This window comes from Polistes dominula, unplaced genomic scaffold (assembly GCF_049000335.1).
Source record: "Polistes dominula isolate Pdom_NZ unplaced genomic scaffold, Pdom_raw_medaka contig_28, whole genome shotgun sequence".
Taxonomy (NCBI): Eukaryota; Metazoa; Arthropoda; class Insecta; order Hymenoptera; family Vespidae; genus Polistes; species Polistes dominula.
In genome coordinates this window covers 530350-547090 of record NW_028300879.1, presented here as the reverse complement: position 1 = coordinate 547090, position 16741 = coordinate 530350, and the positions used below count along the sequence as shown (strand labels likewise).

The window sequence follows — 16741 nt, the reverse complement described above, 5'->3', positions numbered from 1 at the left end:
ACATCTCGACATATTGTAAACTATCATCTACATTTTAAAAGTATAGAATTCAGATTTGGTGAAGAGTAAATCATAATCTATCTATTTTATATAGTAAATATACACTGCAACGTCAACGCGTGTGTCGCGTGTTTTCTTTTCTTTTATTTTATTTTATTTTATTTATTTGTATTTATATTTAATTTGATAAACACTAGAGCACCGTTCATGATAATGGCAGTGATTGTTATGAAAGATTAAAGATAATTCAGAGATTATATATCAATTCTAGGCTTATGAACGTGATTAATCATCTAAAGTGATAAGAAAGATCATCTACTGGAAAGTTAAAAAAAATAAAATTGAATAGTTATGGGTACGAAGATCATGATTTAATATAAAAAAATAATAGTATAAAAATAATTCAAGAGGAAAAATATTATTTCATAACAAGCACTACCAAGGAACGTCTTAAATGATTCGTAATAATTGCGGCGACATGTTTACACGTTCACGTTGCAACAAGTTATCCACGATCTTTGATCAAAATAATGTATACGCATAAATGAAGTTATTTATACATTTTGTGTGTTTCTTTCTTTTTAATTAATTCATTAATTAAAACTTATATTATATAAAAGAGGAAATATATATATATATAAGTGTATTACACTCTCTCTCTCTCTCTCTCTCCCTCTTTTTTAATTATCGTTCCAATTTTTCACGTATGTTATCCTCTTCGTTCTAAAGTGTAAATACGTTTGAATGTGGCTAAATCAATTATATGTGGCATCACCGTGTGTTTGTTCTTGTTTGCAATTTCAATATTTTTTCCATTTTCCTTCTCTTCTCCTCACCTCTCCACTCTTTCTCTCTCCCTCTCTTTAACTATGTTATTATTATTATTTTTATTATTATTATTATTATTATTAATATTAATATTAATATTATTATAATATTATATCGATCGCAGTGCAAATTCATTTGGATAAATGTAGTTTTGAAAATAAACTATAAAAAACTATGATCAATGTGCTACCTTTTACATATTTTTGTTAATAAGACTCTTTTTTCACACTCGTGAATCAATGGATTCAACAATGAGGCAAGGGATTACAATTCAGGGCACTTCTTCTCTTTATATTTTTTTTTCTCTCTCTCTCTCTCTTTCTCTCTTTTTTTATCTGCCTGCCTTTATTTCTTTTTTTATATATAGGTGCTGGACCATATTATCTGTTATGCCATTTTAGAAACAGCTCTTAAAATTCAGCGTTTACATATTCAGATATTGTACTTCTCTCTCTCTCTCTCTCTCTCTCTCTTTCTCTAACAAATATCTTATCGATCAGCACAGCGGATAAGAGAGATCGATAAAATTTCGATCAGGGATCGTTCGCGCAAATTTGTTTGTTTATTTTTAATTTTTTATTTTTTGTGTTTTCTTGTTACCCTATATATTTTGTTTGTTTATTTTTGTTTTAACCATCATCATCATCATCATCATCATTATCTTTCTCACCTCTCTGCCTTAATAAATCTGTTTTACAGAATGCATACAAATCCCAGACATATATATTTGTACATAGCTATCATATCCAATGGAAAGTGTACAATAAAACTCAAATGAATCACGTATGGTTCAGTCACAACATCAAAAATAGACTATTGCAAGAGTGCTGCATTAGCATATGACACCCTGTAGATAGTTATTACTCAACCAAGGTACCATTTTGCCCCCCCCCCCATAACTATATCCGTGACTTTATTCTCTTCCCGAGGAGTCTGAGACGTAGACGATATGTACAAATTTAGCATGATATATATCACAATATCATTTTTTTTTCTCTCTTTCTCTTTTTCCCTCTATCCCTCTTTCTCTACCATAATAAGTCTCGGAATTGTTGCTGTAGTTGTAATTGTAGTTATTGGTTGTTGTTGTTATTACCATAGTTTTTGAAATGCGATTTGCCGCATTGTAATATAAGTCATTGATCCCGTATCGTTAGACTATAATATAACGTAGCATTTTGGTACATTCAAGAATCTTGAGATCATAATATATATCTATATATATTACACATTGTAAATTGATTGCAATTGTTTACTTCTTTTTTTTTTTTTTACTTATTCTTTCTTTTTATTTGTTTGTGTGTTTCTTTTGTTTTCTTTTTTTTCTTTTTTCTTTTTTTTAAAGAGTGTACCACCACACGTACATATTGCCTACGATACAGACTCGGCTGTAAATATATTATGGCATAAGATAAACAATTGATTATGTCAATCTTACGCTCTGCCACGTGGCTTTTTCCGTGGTATTGCTGCTGTTGCTACTGCTTCTTCATTTGATAGAGCTGAAGCAGCTACGCGTTTGGGACGTCCCGCAGTACTACTCCCTTGTTGCGTGTTTTCAGCTGACCCTACAGATTTTATCATCATCCTTTTTTCAATATACCGAACATCCCTTAAACCATCTTTTCACGAAATATAATATATATATATATATATATGTATGTACAATGAATCACAAGAGTATTTTGTAGTATCTTCTCCAAACATTGTCAATTGTAAATAATTGATGTTGCTTGTAACGCAAACTTTGAACAATTCTTCTAAGCAAAAACATATATTTTATGATTATTAATTGTTTGAGTCCCAAGTAGCGCGATCGCGAACTTCAGATTTCATGTTGAAAAAATTTGCTACATTTGATCATTATCGACAACTGACAGTACACTAGAATTCTGGAGAAATCAACTCATTTAACTTTATTGACATGTCTAGATAGCGTTACTTAAATCTTCTCGATTTAAATTGAAACAATGCTATCACGATGGTTGACATTTTTCGACATGAATTAAATAAACACGAATACTCTTGGGACTCACTGCATATGTGCAGAGTATCCTATTTGAAATAATACGGTCAAATGTTTCAGATCCTATTGATTTTATAAACAAATGTTTCTAATCAAAGCTCTACTGCATTTTGAATAAAAAAATTGATTATAAAGTTATTTCATAAAAATCTCGTGTTTTTAAGTTGAGATAAATAGTAGGTGCGCTCCTTGAATTTCTTTTGATTTTTTTCGGAAATATTTGTTAAACCTAAACATATTGATTTCTATTTCAACAAAATGTTATGGTTTCCTTGTACCTTTATATCTGAAGAAAACAAAGATTTAATTTAAAATTAATAGGATAGAAAATATTTGATCGTATCATTTAAAATGAAATATCCAGTATAAACACATATACATACGCATATATGTATATATATACAGGGTGATTCACGTTATTGGAACTACTTCAATATTCCTAAAAATATTAATATTAACAAAAAAGTCTGAAACGTGTATTACATTATCCGAAGGATTATTTTTATATACATATAATAATAAAGGAAAAATATACAAATATATTGTCAGTAAAAGATATTTTTCTTCTAACTAAAGATGTAAATAATATTTAAAAAAAAAGAAAAGAGAACCATATTTAATATTATACTTTTGAAGTAATCTATATTTTATAGGATATAAGTCAACTAGAAAAAAGTAAAATAAGATTTAAAAAATATAGATATACGAGTATGTGACTTAAAAATTACGTGACGTCATAAAGGGTCAATGAATTTCAGTAATGAAATCAAAATAAATTTGATAAATATAATATTAATAATATATATTGAGTTCTTTTTTTTTTAAATATTATTTACATCTTTTGTTTTATAAAAGAAAAAAATAGGGTTGCATTAAAACCAATATTTTTAAATGGGAGAAAAATAACCATAATTAATGTATTTTACACTTAAAATAATGCAAAAAATAATTTCCACATACAATTTTGTTTATTGATATTAAATTAAGTTCTATTTTTACTGTGAAAAATATTTAATGAATAAATTTAATTCTTAATACCGGAAATCGGATGAAACCGAAATAATGAATAAATTTTCGTTGCAAGTAACTTTATTTTTTTTATATATATATATATATAAATTTCAAGTTAATCTATTCAACCATTTGGACGGTAAATCGGACACACGCAACATACATACATACGCACATATTCACACGCACGCGTATAAGTTTAAATACGAAATGTAAAGATCCAAACAAGTGTTTTTGGATAACACTAATAGTTAAGGAAATAATTATTTAATACATATTTTCGCAGCGATTGTGCTTAAAAGTATAAAGAACACTTTTTAACTCTTTCCAAACTGAGAACAATGAAAATCTTGAAACAATACATTGTTTGGCCCCCTTCGTGGTAATATAACAAACGTTTCAAACTTTTTCATTAAAGTTAATATTAACAGAGATATCGAGAATGATTCCAGTTATACAGATTTATTCTGTATATACGTATAATATATACATACACATACATAAATATACAGGATATCCTGTAACTGGTAATACAAGCGAGGAGAGATTGATTCTATATGAAAAACTAAGTCAAAAATGAAGAATAAAATTTCACTTAAGTCGGTTTTATTTTACTTTCGAATATTTTGTATATCACTTTATTCTTTTTCTTATCAAACAAAGCTTTTAACTTCTAGGATTGCAAATTCAGTCAAGTGCATGTATACTCGACTAATTTTTAAATTCACTTTTCTCAAAAACAAATTTTTATATAAACAAATTTTATTTCACGTTTATCGAATAAATTTTTCATGTAGAATCACCTCTGCTCGTTCGTACCACTAATTACAGGACACCCTGTGTATATATATATATATATATATATATATATATATATATATATATATATATATATTTTTTTTTTTATTCGTGACTACAGAAATATCAGAAACTTAACTAACGGATTTCAATGAACTCACTTACCACGAAGCTTCGTCCTTGGTACACCACTCGTATTGTTGTTGCTTTGTTGTTGTTGTTGTTGTTTTGTCAGTTTTTTAGCATCAATCTTTTTCGGATCCGCGCCATTATTTTTAGCTGAATCAACGGGAGTCGTTGGCGTAACAGCGCTATTAACGGGTACAGCCGCTGCAGTAGCAGTTGCAGTTGCAGTTGCAGCAGTACCACCGGTAGACTCGCTACCTGTACTGTTCCTATTTTTGGTGCTTCGGTTTAATGCCCTTTCCGCTCTGCTAGATCCTTTTGCTACCGATTTAGCAATCGCCAACGCTTTGTTTACCGATCCTTTTTTAGAACGTCCCGTTTTAGGTGATTTCTTTTCATCCTTCGAATCATCCTCGGACGCTTCATCTTCGGATGAACTTGCCGAACGTTTCATTTTTTTTCGTTGACCTTGTTTCTGCTTGTACGGACCGTGACCTCTTCTTCTCTTCAATTGTGATTCGTCTTTGTAAAGAGACAAATCGACTGGAAATAATAATATATTTATTTAAAAAATTAAGTATACATTTGTTTTTGTGCACCGAGGATAAAGAAAAATTACATTTTAATTTTGCATTAATACTTACGTCCATCAGGATGTTCTTCCGTTACTCTTGGCTTCTCAGAAACCCCAGATTCCACCTCGAGCGCTCTTTTTAATATATTCTCTGTACGTAATAACTCTATCTTTGTTAATTGAAATTTATTTTTATCAATTTTGTTCAAATTTAGGTTCGTTAATATACAATCGAAATCTGTAAAAAAAAAAAAAAAAAACAAGAATAACTTTCTTTCGTCGTTCATAATACTCTGGTGTTGCTACATTTAATTCTAATAGAATAATATGTTATGTTTTTAATATAAGTTAATTAAAATATATTAAATTTAGTAATTGAAATTACCAGTAACATCATAAAAATCAGGAGAATAAATTTCTCCATTATTTGAATCTTGCGATAACCAGCGAATACGAACACGCCTGCTTGATTTATAAATATTATGCATCGCTTGGCAAACGTAAAAACTTCCTTCTGCATTTCTCACAGCCAGAAATTCATTCCTGAAAATAATATTTACACAATATCGACACGCAAATAAAAATATTATATATATATATATATATATTTAGTGCGTAGTTTGCATAATATTGATAATATTTTCGTATAAATTAACATTACTCACTTATAGAATACTATTAGCTTGTCGTCTGCAGCTTTAGTCACAGGAGACTTGTTTAAACTTTTGACAAGCAACGCTATTTCTGGCAAAGGACTTTGATAGGGTTGTGTTTGGGTACGATTTCTCTTAGGTTTACTTGCTCCATCCGGAATCGAAGATATCCCTTTCAAATCCTTCAATTCTCTAGATTTTCGTTTATTAGCTTTCGGCAAAACCGTTACTTTTGTTTCGGCTTTAGTAGAATTATTTGACGGTGGATTTACAGCTGGACTATCTCCGCTCGATTTCGCACTCTGATTCGACGATAATTTACTTTTTTGAACTTCTGTTTTAACTGGTGCATCTTCAGTTTTATGCGTCAATAACTTTGTTTGTAGAGAAGCATTAACTGGTACACCTTCAGCTTCTTTAGAGCCATTATTTACACTAGTTTTCTTTTCATCAACTTTGTTTTGTCCCTGGGGACACATTGCTAAAGAAGAAAAAGAAGAAAAAATACTGTTAAGATTTCGTTAAAGATCAAAAGTAAATAAAAGATATTAAGTATAATAATGAAACAAACAAAGATAATATAATATTATAGTCAACCTGAACATTCTAAGGCAGGAGAAATTGTTTCTGGTTCTGTCGGAGTTTCTCGTTGTTCATCTTCGGTCGAATTTTCCGGACTCATGTTATTATTCCTGTTTGGTTCGCTGGGCTTAACAGAAGCAGGTACGCTTTGTTCAGTTTCCACTTTAATAGTTTCTATCCCGTTTGGTATAAGCTTATCCGATTCTGACTCTTTTTCAGAATTGTTACTTATGTAAGGTGGTGTTTGATAAACGGATGGTCTGTGATCTTGTACCAAACTAAGAGGTTGACTGGGTGGTTGCAACGTAACATAGCTTAATCCTGTTCCGCTTAAAGGTTTCATAGATCCTGATTCCACACCAGGAACTACTTTTTGAGCCATAGCATTCATTGGAAGCATGGAATGAGTAGTCGAAGTTGGGGATGTCCCTACTCCAGATATCGATGATTTAACAGCTGATGCACTCATTCTTTGCTATTTGAACCTTCTACTAAAGCTTTGGGAAAGAAAACCACAAAATATTGTTCGTTAGATTATAACAATAGAGATACACTTCATAATAAATATGTAAAAAACTAAGAAGAAGAAACATACTCATTAATTCTATAAATATTAATCAAAACTATTAATATCATTTTTAAAACATCCACAACAAGGTCATATAGTAATCAACTATGACGATTTATCATAAAACTTATAATTGCACATAATAATTACTCTCAATCTAAAAAAGATAGATTGATTCTTACACGAACCAATTAAATACACGTTTTTAATCATTCAACATGTTTTACCATAAAAGAAAACAATATAATCTGGTAATAATATCAAAAAAGAAAAAAAATAATAATCAGAAAAAAATCATAACAATAATAATAATAATAAAAAGAAGAAAAATTTTCGAACGAAGATAGAGAAGAGAAAAAAATATGCAAAGGATAAAAAATGAGATAGAGTGAAAGAAAGAGATTGAGAGAGATTGATAGAGAGAAAGACAGAAAGAGAAAGAGAGAAAGAGAAAGAGAAAGAGAAAGAGAAAGAGAAAGAAAAAGAGGAAGAGAAAGAGAGAAAGAGAAAAGGCAAGAATTGCTGGGTGGCGGGCGGAATATGGTAAAGGAGTAGGAGGGGGGTAATTAGAGGGGTAAACATAAACACGAAGGTAGTTTCCAAGTTGAAAATAATTCTCAAGAAAGTCCATTAACTTAACGTAGTTGTTATTGTTTTTCAATTAAAAGCGTATTTACCTCGGTGCAATCAAGTCCTGAATATGGATAGATTCCCGTACTAAACTTGTCGGAAGGTTGACCGCTGCGCGCTTTAACACACGGTTAACTCATCTTCCCACACATTTCTGTAGCGCGTTCACGCTCTCTCGCGTATATCATCTTATTCACCATAAACACGGCATCGCAATGATCACAAATAAATGCACTTAAAACACTGGATGTTGCAAACAAAATTGTGGAAAGAGGTTCCGCGCTCCAGAAAGCCGTGGTTTTACCCGCACGTAAAAAACAGGAATGCCAGTCGTTAGATGGCGTCGGTTTTTTGACGCCATATGTAATGCGACGTTCGCATCATACGCGCACTCTCATTGGTCAATTTTGGAATGTTATTGAAAATGAATTTAGATTTTTTTCAGTTTTTTAAATTAATCCTTTTTTATTACAGACAGATTATAATTTGTAAGAATAATAATTTTTTTCAAGGAATAAGTTGTTTTTAGTATATTGGTGAAATTATTTTATTTGAAGTTATAAAAAATAAAAGTACTTAACTTATATTACGTTTTCATAATAAATTAATTGTTAAGTATGCTTAGTCATGCGGATAAATAATTAATAAATGTTATTAAAAAAAGAAATTCTATGTTTAACTCGACTCATAATCGAATTAAAGACGATCGTTGATTGGATGATCTTAAAAAGTGTAGTCATAGGCGTATATGAATGGCTCGTATCAATAATCGATTTGAATCGATTGCAATCGACTTTATTCGACTGTTTAGCAGTGTATTGTATTAAAGGATATACGAAAGTATATATATTTTTGTTAAAATCTAAAGATTTTTTGAATACTTTATACGTAAAAAGTAAATGATTGATAACTTTATTGGTAATAAAATTTTCGTTATTGGCATTGAATCAGAATTTTAATGTATTAGTTTGATTATATTGTTTCAAAAGAAGATCAAAGTGAAATAAATTAAGTACTTGAACGATTTTGTCATAATTTCAGAAGAAACAAATTACTAAAAGGTAAATATATATCTACTGATAATTAATAATAATAATTATAATATTAATAATAGTAATAAATTAGCAAACTATAATCCTTTTAAATAACTACTAATATTGAAATCGTATATTAGATAGGTTATAGGTTAGGTTATATTTGCATCAAGTATATGGAATCTTAAATATTATAGTAATTTTTTCTATTTTGAAATAGCATAGTTTTATATAAACAAGAGTACCTTAAAGATAGATATAAGTATTTAGAATTATTTAGATTTATACACAAAAGAATTTTAAACAATTGAAATAAAAGTTTATTCGAAAACATTTTCTTGTCTCTTATAAAACATATATATATATATATTTATTTTAGAAACAAATAGGAGAACATGTTAAATATAATAAATAACCGAAAATGTGTGTATATTAACAGAGAACGACGTTAACTGAGCAAAATGAATATTCCACCGATTCAACAGCAAGGAACGATGGCTGTTAATCAGATGGCACAGCCGGTAAATCCTCAAATGCCTCAAAATCAACAACAAGCACAACAAGCTCAACAACAGCAAGCGCAGCAGCAGCAGCAGCAGCAACAACAGCAACAGCAACAAGCGCAGGAAAAATTGGATAATATATCCAAAGTTAAATCTTTGGTTGGACCATTGAGGGAATCTTTGGCAGTAGGAATTAAGACGGCAGCTCAAACGTTGCATCAAAACAGTTTGGTAGACATTGGATCTTTGAAGGGAATCGATCAACTGGATCATAGATTCAATAAAAATATGGAGGAATTTTATTCTATATGTGATCAAATGGAATTACATTTAAAAACTTCTATTGAGTGTTTGTCGCAGAATTCAAGTTCTATTAGATATCTACCGATGACAGTTTTGCCAACTCGCACTGACACAGTCAGTGCTCAAGAAGGACCAGCTTTAACGTATCCTCAATTTTTAATGACTGTACGTGCCCAAGTAGCCTATGCCAAAGAAATGCACGAAACTTTGGTTAATGCAGCACATACAATTGCACCGGGAGAATGAACTCTTGATACATATGAAGGATTTATTTGTAATACATTCTGTCATTGAATTCCTAAGAAAATGTTATTAACAATACAAACAGTATCGATATAAGTTATTATATACATATTTTTCAAATATAATTTTAGTAAAATAGAAAATAAATTATAATAAGTGAAAGTATATGATTATTTTGTAAAGTTGTCTAAAAGGCATTAACACGAAATATCGATGATTAAGAAAATATATGTATATACATACGCTTAGATAAATAAGAAGAAATATAATTATATTCTCTATAGATTACTTGGAAGATGTATTTTACGAGAAGTAAAGGAGGATTAGAATCTTAAATAGAAAGAAATGAACATTTTTGTTTCTCATAAAAAATGGATTTAAAAATATTATTGATAATATGTATGGTAACATATAGGTGTTAATGAAAGATGATTGTAAATATAATATCATTAAATAATAATGCATAGTATTAAAGGGATTTTTTATTATTAGTAAATTTTGTTGTTAACAGTATATTTTAGATTTTCTTTCTTCACTATTGAATATAATCACAAAAGATTAAAATTGATCCGATATCGGGTATCACTTGAATAAAAACTTTAAAGAATCTCATAAAGAGGATTTGATAAATAAAATAAAAATCCCATATATACAATACTTTAATAAAAGAAAAGGGCTAAGTTAATTTTGTAAAGGGATCTCTAATAGCGTTGGAATCGGTCGAAGGTAAAACATAATAAGAAAATCGATTGGAAGAGGAGATAGAAGATCGACGGTAGAGAAAAGCACCGTTCTTAAAAGAGTGACTGTTATCCGTCGCCCGTGGTATCAATCGTAGCTAGCATGTATTCAAAGAGCATAAGAGAGTAGAGAGAGAGAGAGAGAGAGAGAGAGAGAGGAGGGAGGGCAGGAAAGGCGTGCAGGAAACGCTACTGTCAGTTGGATTGGTGTTTTGCCGTGGCGCGCCGTGCAATCATTCGAAAAGGAAGGACCACCTCTGTTCACCTTATTTGGCAAACTTGCCCTAATATGGTAACGTCTACTTCTAAATATGGCAGCCGGGGACGCCCTCTCGGCGTTCTGTGTAACGCTCCGCGGCCTAAAATCGAGATGAAATATCTTAATAAATAGAGATCGAATCTGGGAAAAGAGAATGGATCAAGTAAAAGGGGATTGAAATAGATTTTTATAAAGGGTAAATTTGTAAGGTCCTTGATGGGAAGGATCGAATTTCGAAAGGGTGGACTAGTTTTTAACAGCGCAGGCTTGCCGTGGTGGGGGTAGATGGCGCGCACGGGTAAGCGGAGGCAGCGCTTCGAGCACGTAGGTCAAGTTACGATAGAACCGCGCGCACACAGTTCGCGGGGAGCGCTCGTGTAGTGCGCGTTGTTGTCCCGTGTTCCTCTAGATGATCGATCACGTGGGAAGCAGAGCGGCGGTTGGTTTACGTGAATTGGTGGCGGCGATCGAGCTCGATCGAGGGCTGCTAGTAGATAATAATAAATGTGTGGGGCTCCGTGATGGACAACCCTAGCGGCGGAAGGGACGGTCGTTACGCGAATCTCAGCTACGGCATGGGGATGATCGGTAGCGACGGTGCCACGGAAATGTACGGGCGAGCGTCCACCTCCCAACTCGGAGCTGCTGCTGTTGCCGCCGCCGCCGCTGCCGCTGCTGCTTCTCAGTTGGGCCAACGTGGTGGCGCCACCATGATGCCCGGGGGCGGCCCGACGCCCGGCGTCCCCTCGGTCCAGAGCAGAGGCATCAAGAGGACCACGTCTGATGTTTGTTACACCGACGACACTAACGCCAGGCAACAGGCACTTTCCCAACAGCAGCAGCAACAACAGCAACAACAACAACAACAACAACAACAACAGCAGCAGCAACAGCAGGGTATGACAATGTCCGATTGTGTCGCCGATAATCTCGACGAGTCATTCACGAATCTTGGACAACCGAAAAAATCACCACCCTCTAATGGAAAAAAGACGAAAGGAAGAGTTAAGATTAAAATGGAGTACATTGATAACAAGCTCAGGAGGTATACCACGTTTTCCAAGAGGAAGACCGGTATCATGAAGAAGGTTAGTCCAACCCATCTCATACTACTTTTATATCTCTTTCTCACTCTCCTCCTCATATTCCATTCACTTTTCTCCTTGTATTTTCGTTTCGTCATAAGTCAAAAACCTCAGGCACTTTCACAAAATGACGCGCGTGCAAAAGACGCGTGCGTATAAAAAAAAAAAAAGTACAAATTTTTAATTTTTCACATTTCCATTTGTAGTTTCAAAGCCAAAATTCCTACCACGCATATCTCCTTTCCTCGTTAAGCTTTGAGTTTATTTATATCTATCTCTATTTCTCTAGTAAAGCCCCCATCAAGTTTAAGCTCGCTCACGTTCAGTTTGTGTAAAACCTGTCGTGATGTCGATTCGAATGATATGGCAAAGTGATTAAAAACAAATACATATGTTGCTTCGGCACGCTTTGTTTGGTCGATCAAGTTACACACGGCGAGTAAGTTCTAAAAATGTTTAAAGCCGCGCGCGGCGCTTAGAAATAGCTTTCGCGCGGATTCATTTGAATTACGTAGGAGCGCCGAATTCACGCGCGCTTTTTGAACCATCAAATCCGGTTAAATCGAACGTCGGTCATTGTTATCCGTCGATAGACGCTTTACTTTTTTTCAAACAAAATATAAATATTTATTAACGGTTAAGTTCGTTCAATTATACGATAAATCATTTTATTTCCTGGGAAAGTAATGTAGAAATTCGATAAATTCAAATTTCTATAATGTCAGAAGTGAATTTTGAATCTTTTGCTATTAAAGATTTTTTGAGAATCCGTCATCGAGTATAATTTAGTTATTTATAGTACAACTACGTTAGTTTTATTGAAATCAAACTGAATAGTTCATTCTTTGTAAGAGATTTAATTGTTTAATACAGTTGCAACTGAAAATAATAATTTCATTAGTCGCATTGTAATTGAAGTAAAAATAATTCAAATAGTTTATCATAATTATTTAGCCTTTTGAACTCCATTTGTTTTAGGATTTTTGATAGTCTGTTTGTATTATATTTTTTTAAGGGAAATTGTGGTTTGATTTACAATATAATGCAGAGTAAAATTAATAGTTTTTATTTTATTCATATCGTATAATTTTACGACACAAAGTTTGCTAATAAATCAACAAAATTGACTGATAAATATTCTACAATAGTAAATTTTGATTATCACTTCAGATGTGATGCACAAGTTCAAAGTATTCATAAAATTTAATTTTCCCTTTTTCAATGACAAGTACAATTGTAAATATTAAAAAAAAATGAATTATCAATTAATAATTTGGAAAAAGAAATACTTTTTTTATTTAATTTCAAAAACGTTTTGACAGAGGCTAACAAAATCGGAGCCAAACAATTGCCAATCCTTTTCTGATTAATCGATCTTATTATACTCGTATCAACAATGATGCAAACATTATATCAATTGTAAGATCGTAATAAATCACTCATCAAATGGACGTTTCTTCTTTACATTTGTTTTACATGTTTTATAATGCGTGGATTAGATATTCGAGTTGTCTACATACTCTTCCTCAATTTCCATTCTAAACGATTAAGTAACCAGTTTAATGATTAATACGAAAGTTCAAAGAGGGAGGTGATTCGTCATCGGTATTTCTTCTTCATTAATTTTGAATTACATTGAACGAGCACGATATTTATAATTAACTTTCAATCGATCTTGATCCTTGTTTTAATAATATTTCATTTCTTTTATTTCAACATACTTTCTAATCCTAAATCTGACTTTTTAAATTCAGCAGTTATACTTTAACTATTAGGTCGTTCGGAAAATATCTACTTTCGTATTTTCCAATGGAAAATAACAGGATTTTTTAATATTTACAATTTATAAATCTTTTTAAATGATCGTGAATTGTCAAATTTGATTAATTCAATTTCCCAGTTATTTTTTTTACATTTTTATTTGACAATTAACATTGACAATAACAATGACATTAACAAATAACGAGTATGACAATTGTAGTTGTTTTTCTAATCCTTCGATCGAACTTAATCCTTATCTAACAATAAACAATAATTTGTTTCTTTTGTTTCAATTTAAATTTCAATTATATTTTATTTTTTACTATCATCTTATATTTGCTTTTATATTTATCAAAATTATTGATAAATAAATGTATACTCGATTCTCTCTTGTAACAAAGTCTTGTGAAAACAGTTTTTATATAGCACAAATTTTATTACCTTACTTTGTATTATTTCTACATTTTTTCACATATAACATGAATTCTATAATGTATGAAAAAAATAAATTCACCTTTTTATAGTTAGAATTGAATGAGAATAATTATTTGATAAACAATCATTCTTGAATTACTATTGATTGTTTGTCTTGTTGGATTTTTGTTTATAGAATCATGTGTGTGTGTGTGTGAGTGTATGTGTAAATTATGAATAATATTAGCACAAAATTCTTTTAATTCATGCACAAGATTATGTTGCAATCTACAAATAAAATAAAAACAAATTGATAAAAAACTTTGAATTGATAATTAAATGATAACAGTCATATCAATCTGAATTAACGGATATGCATGAACATGAAAGAAAATTTTGAACAGACGATAACTTGGTTGATTATTGAATCGATATCTACCGGAAGGATCGATCGATCGATCGATCGGTCGATCGATTAATAGAGATACGTATTTTTTTTTAATCAATTCCATGGAAATACGTGAGCGATGTAAGTAAATAGCTCGCCTAAGCACGATTAAGGCTACGGTCTCGGTTTATTTATACTCGCTTTCCTTCACTTTCGTAGCTTACCGGCGTAACTGTCGGAGTAGAAACGTAGTATAATAATAGCAACGCATCCTAATATCTCCTAAAATACATGTAGTCATCTCAAAAGTCATCCAAAGTCTAACAGCTTCGTATATACGATCAAAGGCCATCCCGTATCAACTATTTTTCCTTTTATTTTTCTTTTATTTTTACTAATTACATTAACGTGGATTTCTCTCTCTCTCTCGCTCTCTTTTTTTTTTTTTTTTCTTACTTTCTTTTCATTGCACTATCAACTGTAAACAACTAGGTTTAGAATTAAAAAGGCTATCTATTTTTCTTATTCATCTATCTATATGTATAGTCTTTGAATGACCATTCGATTTTGGCTCTTAGTTTGTACATTAGTTTGTATAGCGCATCGATGACTCGTCGCTATGTAATTTGCATTCCTTCTCGATTTCATTCATTCTCCTTTATTTATTTGTTTAGTAGTATCTAAATCGATATAATTACAACATCACAAACATTGCAAATAATTTTGACACTTTTTAAATTCGTAACACAAATGATCACAATTATTCTTCTTTATATAAATTCATTGAAATGCAATTATATAAATAAAATATTCGACTTTTTTGCAATATTAAATATACAGAAAAATATTCTACATTTTGTAATTATTATTCTAAAATATTGACTCGCTAAAACGATTATAGGTGTATAGTTTTGATGAAAGAAAGAGTTGCGCGCGGTACTTCGAAGTTTCGCGCGCCGCGTTTAACCGATAGTCACGTGATCGGGCGGGTAACAGCTGCGTACAGGAGTACGCGTATTTATATGCTCCTCTCGCGATCGTTATCTCTTTATAATGTGCGTAAAGGGTAGGACGGGTATATTCGGTATGTATCTGCGGACAAAATCTAATTAGAAAGTCTAACGAGCAGAGAAAGAAAGAATATGCATGCACGCACGCACTTAATAAATAAAGTTTTCATCAATGCATCGTTTAAAGTCATAACGAACGTTAATTGCCCAAGTTAATCCGGCAATCTCTAGTTAAAGGTTTTATCGCGAATTTGATAAGGATCATTTTCAATGATTTTTTTTTCTTTTTTTTTTTTTTTTTTGGAAGGAACATTAAAAACAAAGAAACATGTTATAGGTAAGTATTCGAGTGTGATCTTTGAAATGGAAACTTCGCAAAGGGAATGAAAATATTAATGTAAAAGGATAGATATGGACAGGTGAGATCTTTTTGTTTGTGCATTCGCAGGCGTACGAGTTGTCAACGTTGACCGGGACGCAAGTGATGTTGTTGGTAGCTAGCGAGACCGGACACGTGTACACGTTCGCGACGCGCAAACTGCAACCAATGATAACCAGCGAAGCGGGGAAAGCGTTGATCCAGACGTGTCTGAACAGTCCGGACCCACCGCCTTCTGGCTCCTCCGGTGACCAGCGGATGTCGGCGACTGGATTCGAGGAGACCGAGTTGACCTACAACATCGGGGACGAGGAGCAGAAAGTAAGGCAACTGGTCTATGGCTCGCCTCACGGTGGTTCCCTACACGGTGGTTATCCTGGAGCGGGCGGCGGACCGACCGGTGGTCATCCGGGTCCGCCGCCACCGCCACCACCGCCGGCTTCGCAGCACGCGCCGCCCTCGCACGCGCAGCACGCTCATCTGATCGCGCATGCGCATGCGGCATCGCCGAGCTCACACCTCGTACCCTGTTCCAGTCCTGGACCGATGCTCGCCGGTGGACCATATCAACAATCCTGTCCCTCGCCCCTACCACCTCATCACGCAGCATACCATCCTCATATGTCTCATTCGCATCCTCAACGGTAGTACCACCTAAACTCCCCTATCCTATCCCATCCTCATTCCCATCCACATCCACATTCACATCCTCATCCTCATCCACATCCTCATCCACATCCTCATCCTTATCCTCATCCTCATTCCCATTCTCATCCTCATCCTCATACTCACACTCATTCTTATCCCCATCGTCACCCTTCCTATT

The 16741-nt window shown here is 32.6% G+C and overlaps 3 protein-coding genes across 5 annotated transcripts in view; 2 read left to right on the top strand and 1 right to left on the bottom strand.

Moving 5' to 3' along the window:
• Window positions 1-1138: 1138 nt before the first annotated feature.
• Window positions 1139-8143, bottom strand: LOC107068494 (uncharacterized). 2 transcript variants are annotated; one of them, XM_015324932.2, is made up of 7 exons: window positions 7844-8141; window positions 6614-7095; window positions 6029-6497; window positions 5749-5906; window positions 5434-5601; window positions 4829-5332; window positions 1139-2396 (listed from the first exon to the last, which is right to left on the bottom strand). In XM_015324932.2, exons 2-7 carry the CDS (start codon window positions 7065-7067, stop codon window positions 2263-2265), a joined length of 1887 nt encoding a protein of 628 aa, XP_015180418.2. In that variant the 5' UTR covers window positions 7068-7095; window positions 7844-8141; the 3' UTR covers window positions 1139-2262. The 2 variants fall into 2 exon arrangements, with proteins under 2 accessions (XP_015180418.2, XP_089028162.1); XM_089172036.1 differs by lacking the exon at window positions 1139-2396 and adding an exon at window positions 3717-4702 and having other exon boundaries at window positions 7844-8143.
• Window positions 8144-8612: 469 nt separating this feature from the next.
• Window positions 8613-10353, top strand: LOC107068478 (mediator of RNA polymerase II transcription subunit 29). The gene is made up of 2 exons (XM_089172475.1): window positions 8613-8857; window positions 9270-10353. The coding sequence occupies exon 2, from the start codon at window positions 9292-9294 to the stop codon at window positions 9880-9882; it is 591 nt and encodes a 196-aa protein (XP_089028601.1). The 5' UTR covers window positions 8613-8857; window positions 9270-9291; the 3' UTR covers window positions 9883-10353.
• Window positions 10354-10742: 389 nt separating this feature from the next.
• Window positions 10743-16741, top strand: part of bs (serum response factor blistered) — a 31469-nt gene continuing 25470 nt past the window's right edge. The window contains exons 1-2 of one of the 2 annotated variants that reach the window (XM_089172415.1): window positions 10743-11966; window positions 15985-16236. In XM_089172415.1, the coding sequence (XP_089028541.1) occupies window positions 11400-11966; window positions 15985-16236 (819 nt within the window). In that variant the 5' untranslated portion in view covers window positions 10743-11399. The remainder of the gene's footprint in view (window positions 11967-15984; window positions 16237-16741) is intronic. The other variant, XM_015324966.2, reaches the window with a different exon arrangement.

Excerpts from the sequence above, each read along its gene's own strand:
- LOC107068494 (XM_015324932.2), bottom strand. The coding sequence starts at position 7,067 with ATGAGTGCATCAGCTGTTAAATCATCGATATCTGGAGTAGGGACATCC. Across the intron at positions 5,602-5,748 it reads TGATTTTTATGATGTTACTG|ATTTCGATTGTATATTAACG; the intron begins GTAATTTCAATT and ends TTTTTTTTACAG. Across the intron at positions 5,333-5,433 it reads GGAAGAACATCCTGATGGAC|TCGATTTGTCTCTTTACAAA; the intron begins GTAAGTATTAAT and ends TATTATTTCCAG.
- LOC107068478 (XM_089172475.1), top strand. The coding sequence starts at position 9,292 with ATGAATATTCCACCGATTCAACAGCAAGGAACGATGGCTGTTAATCAG.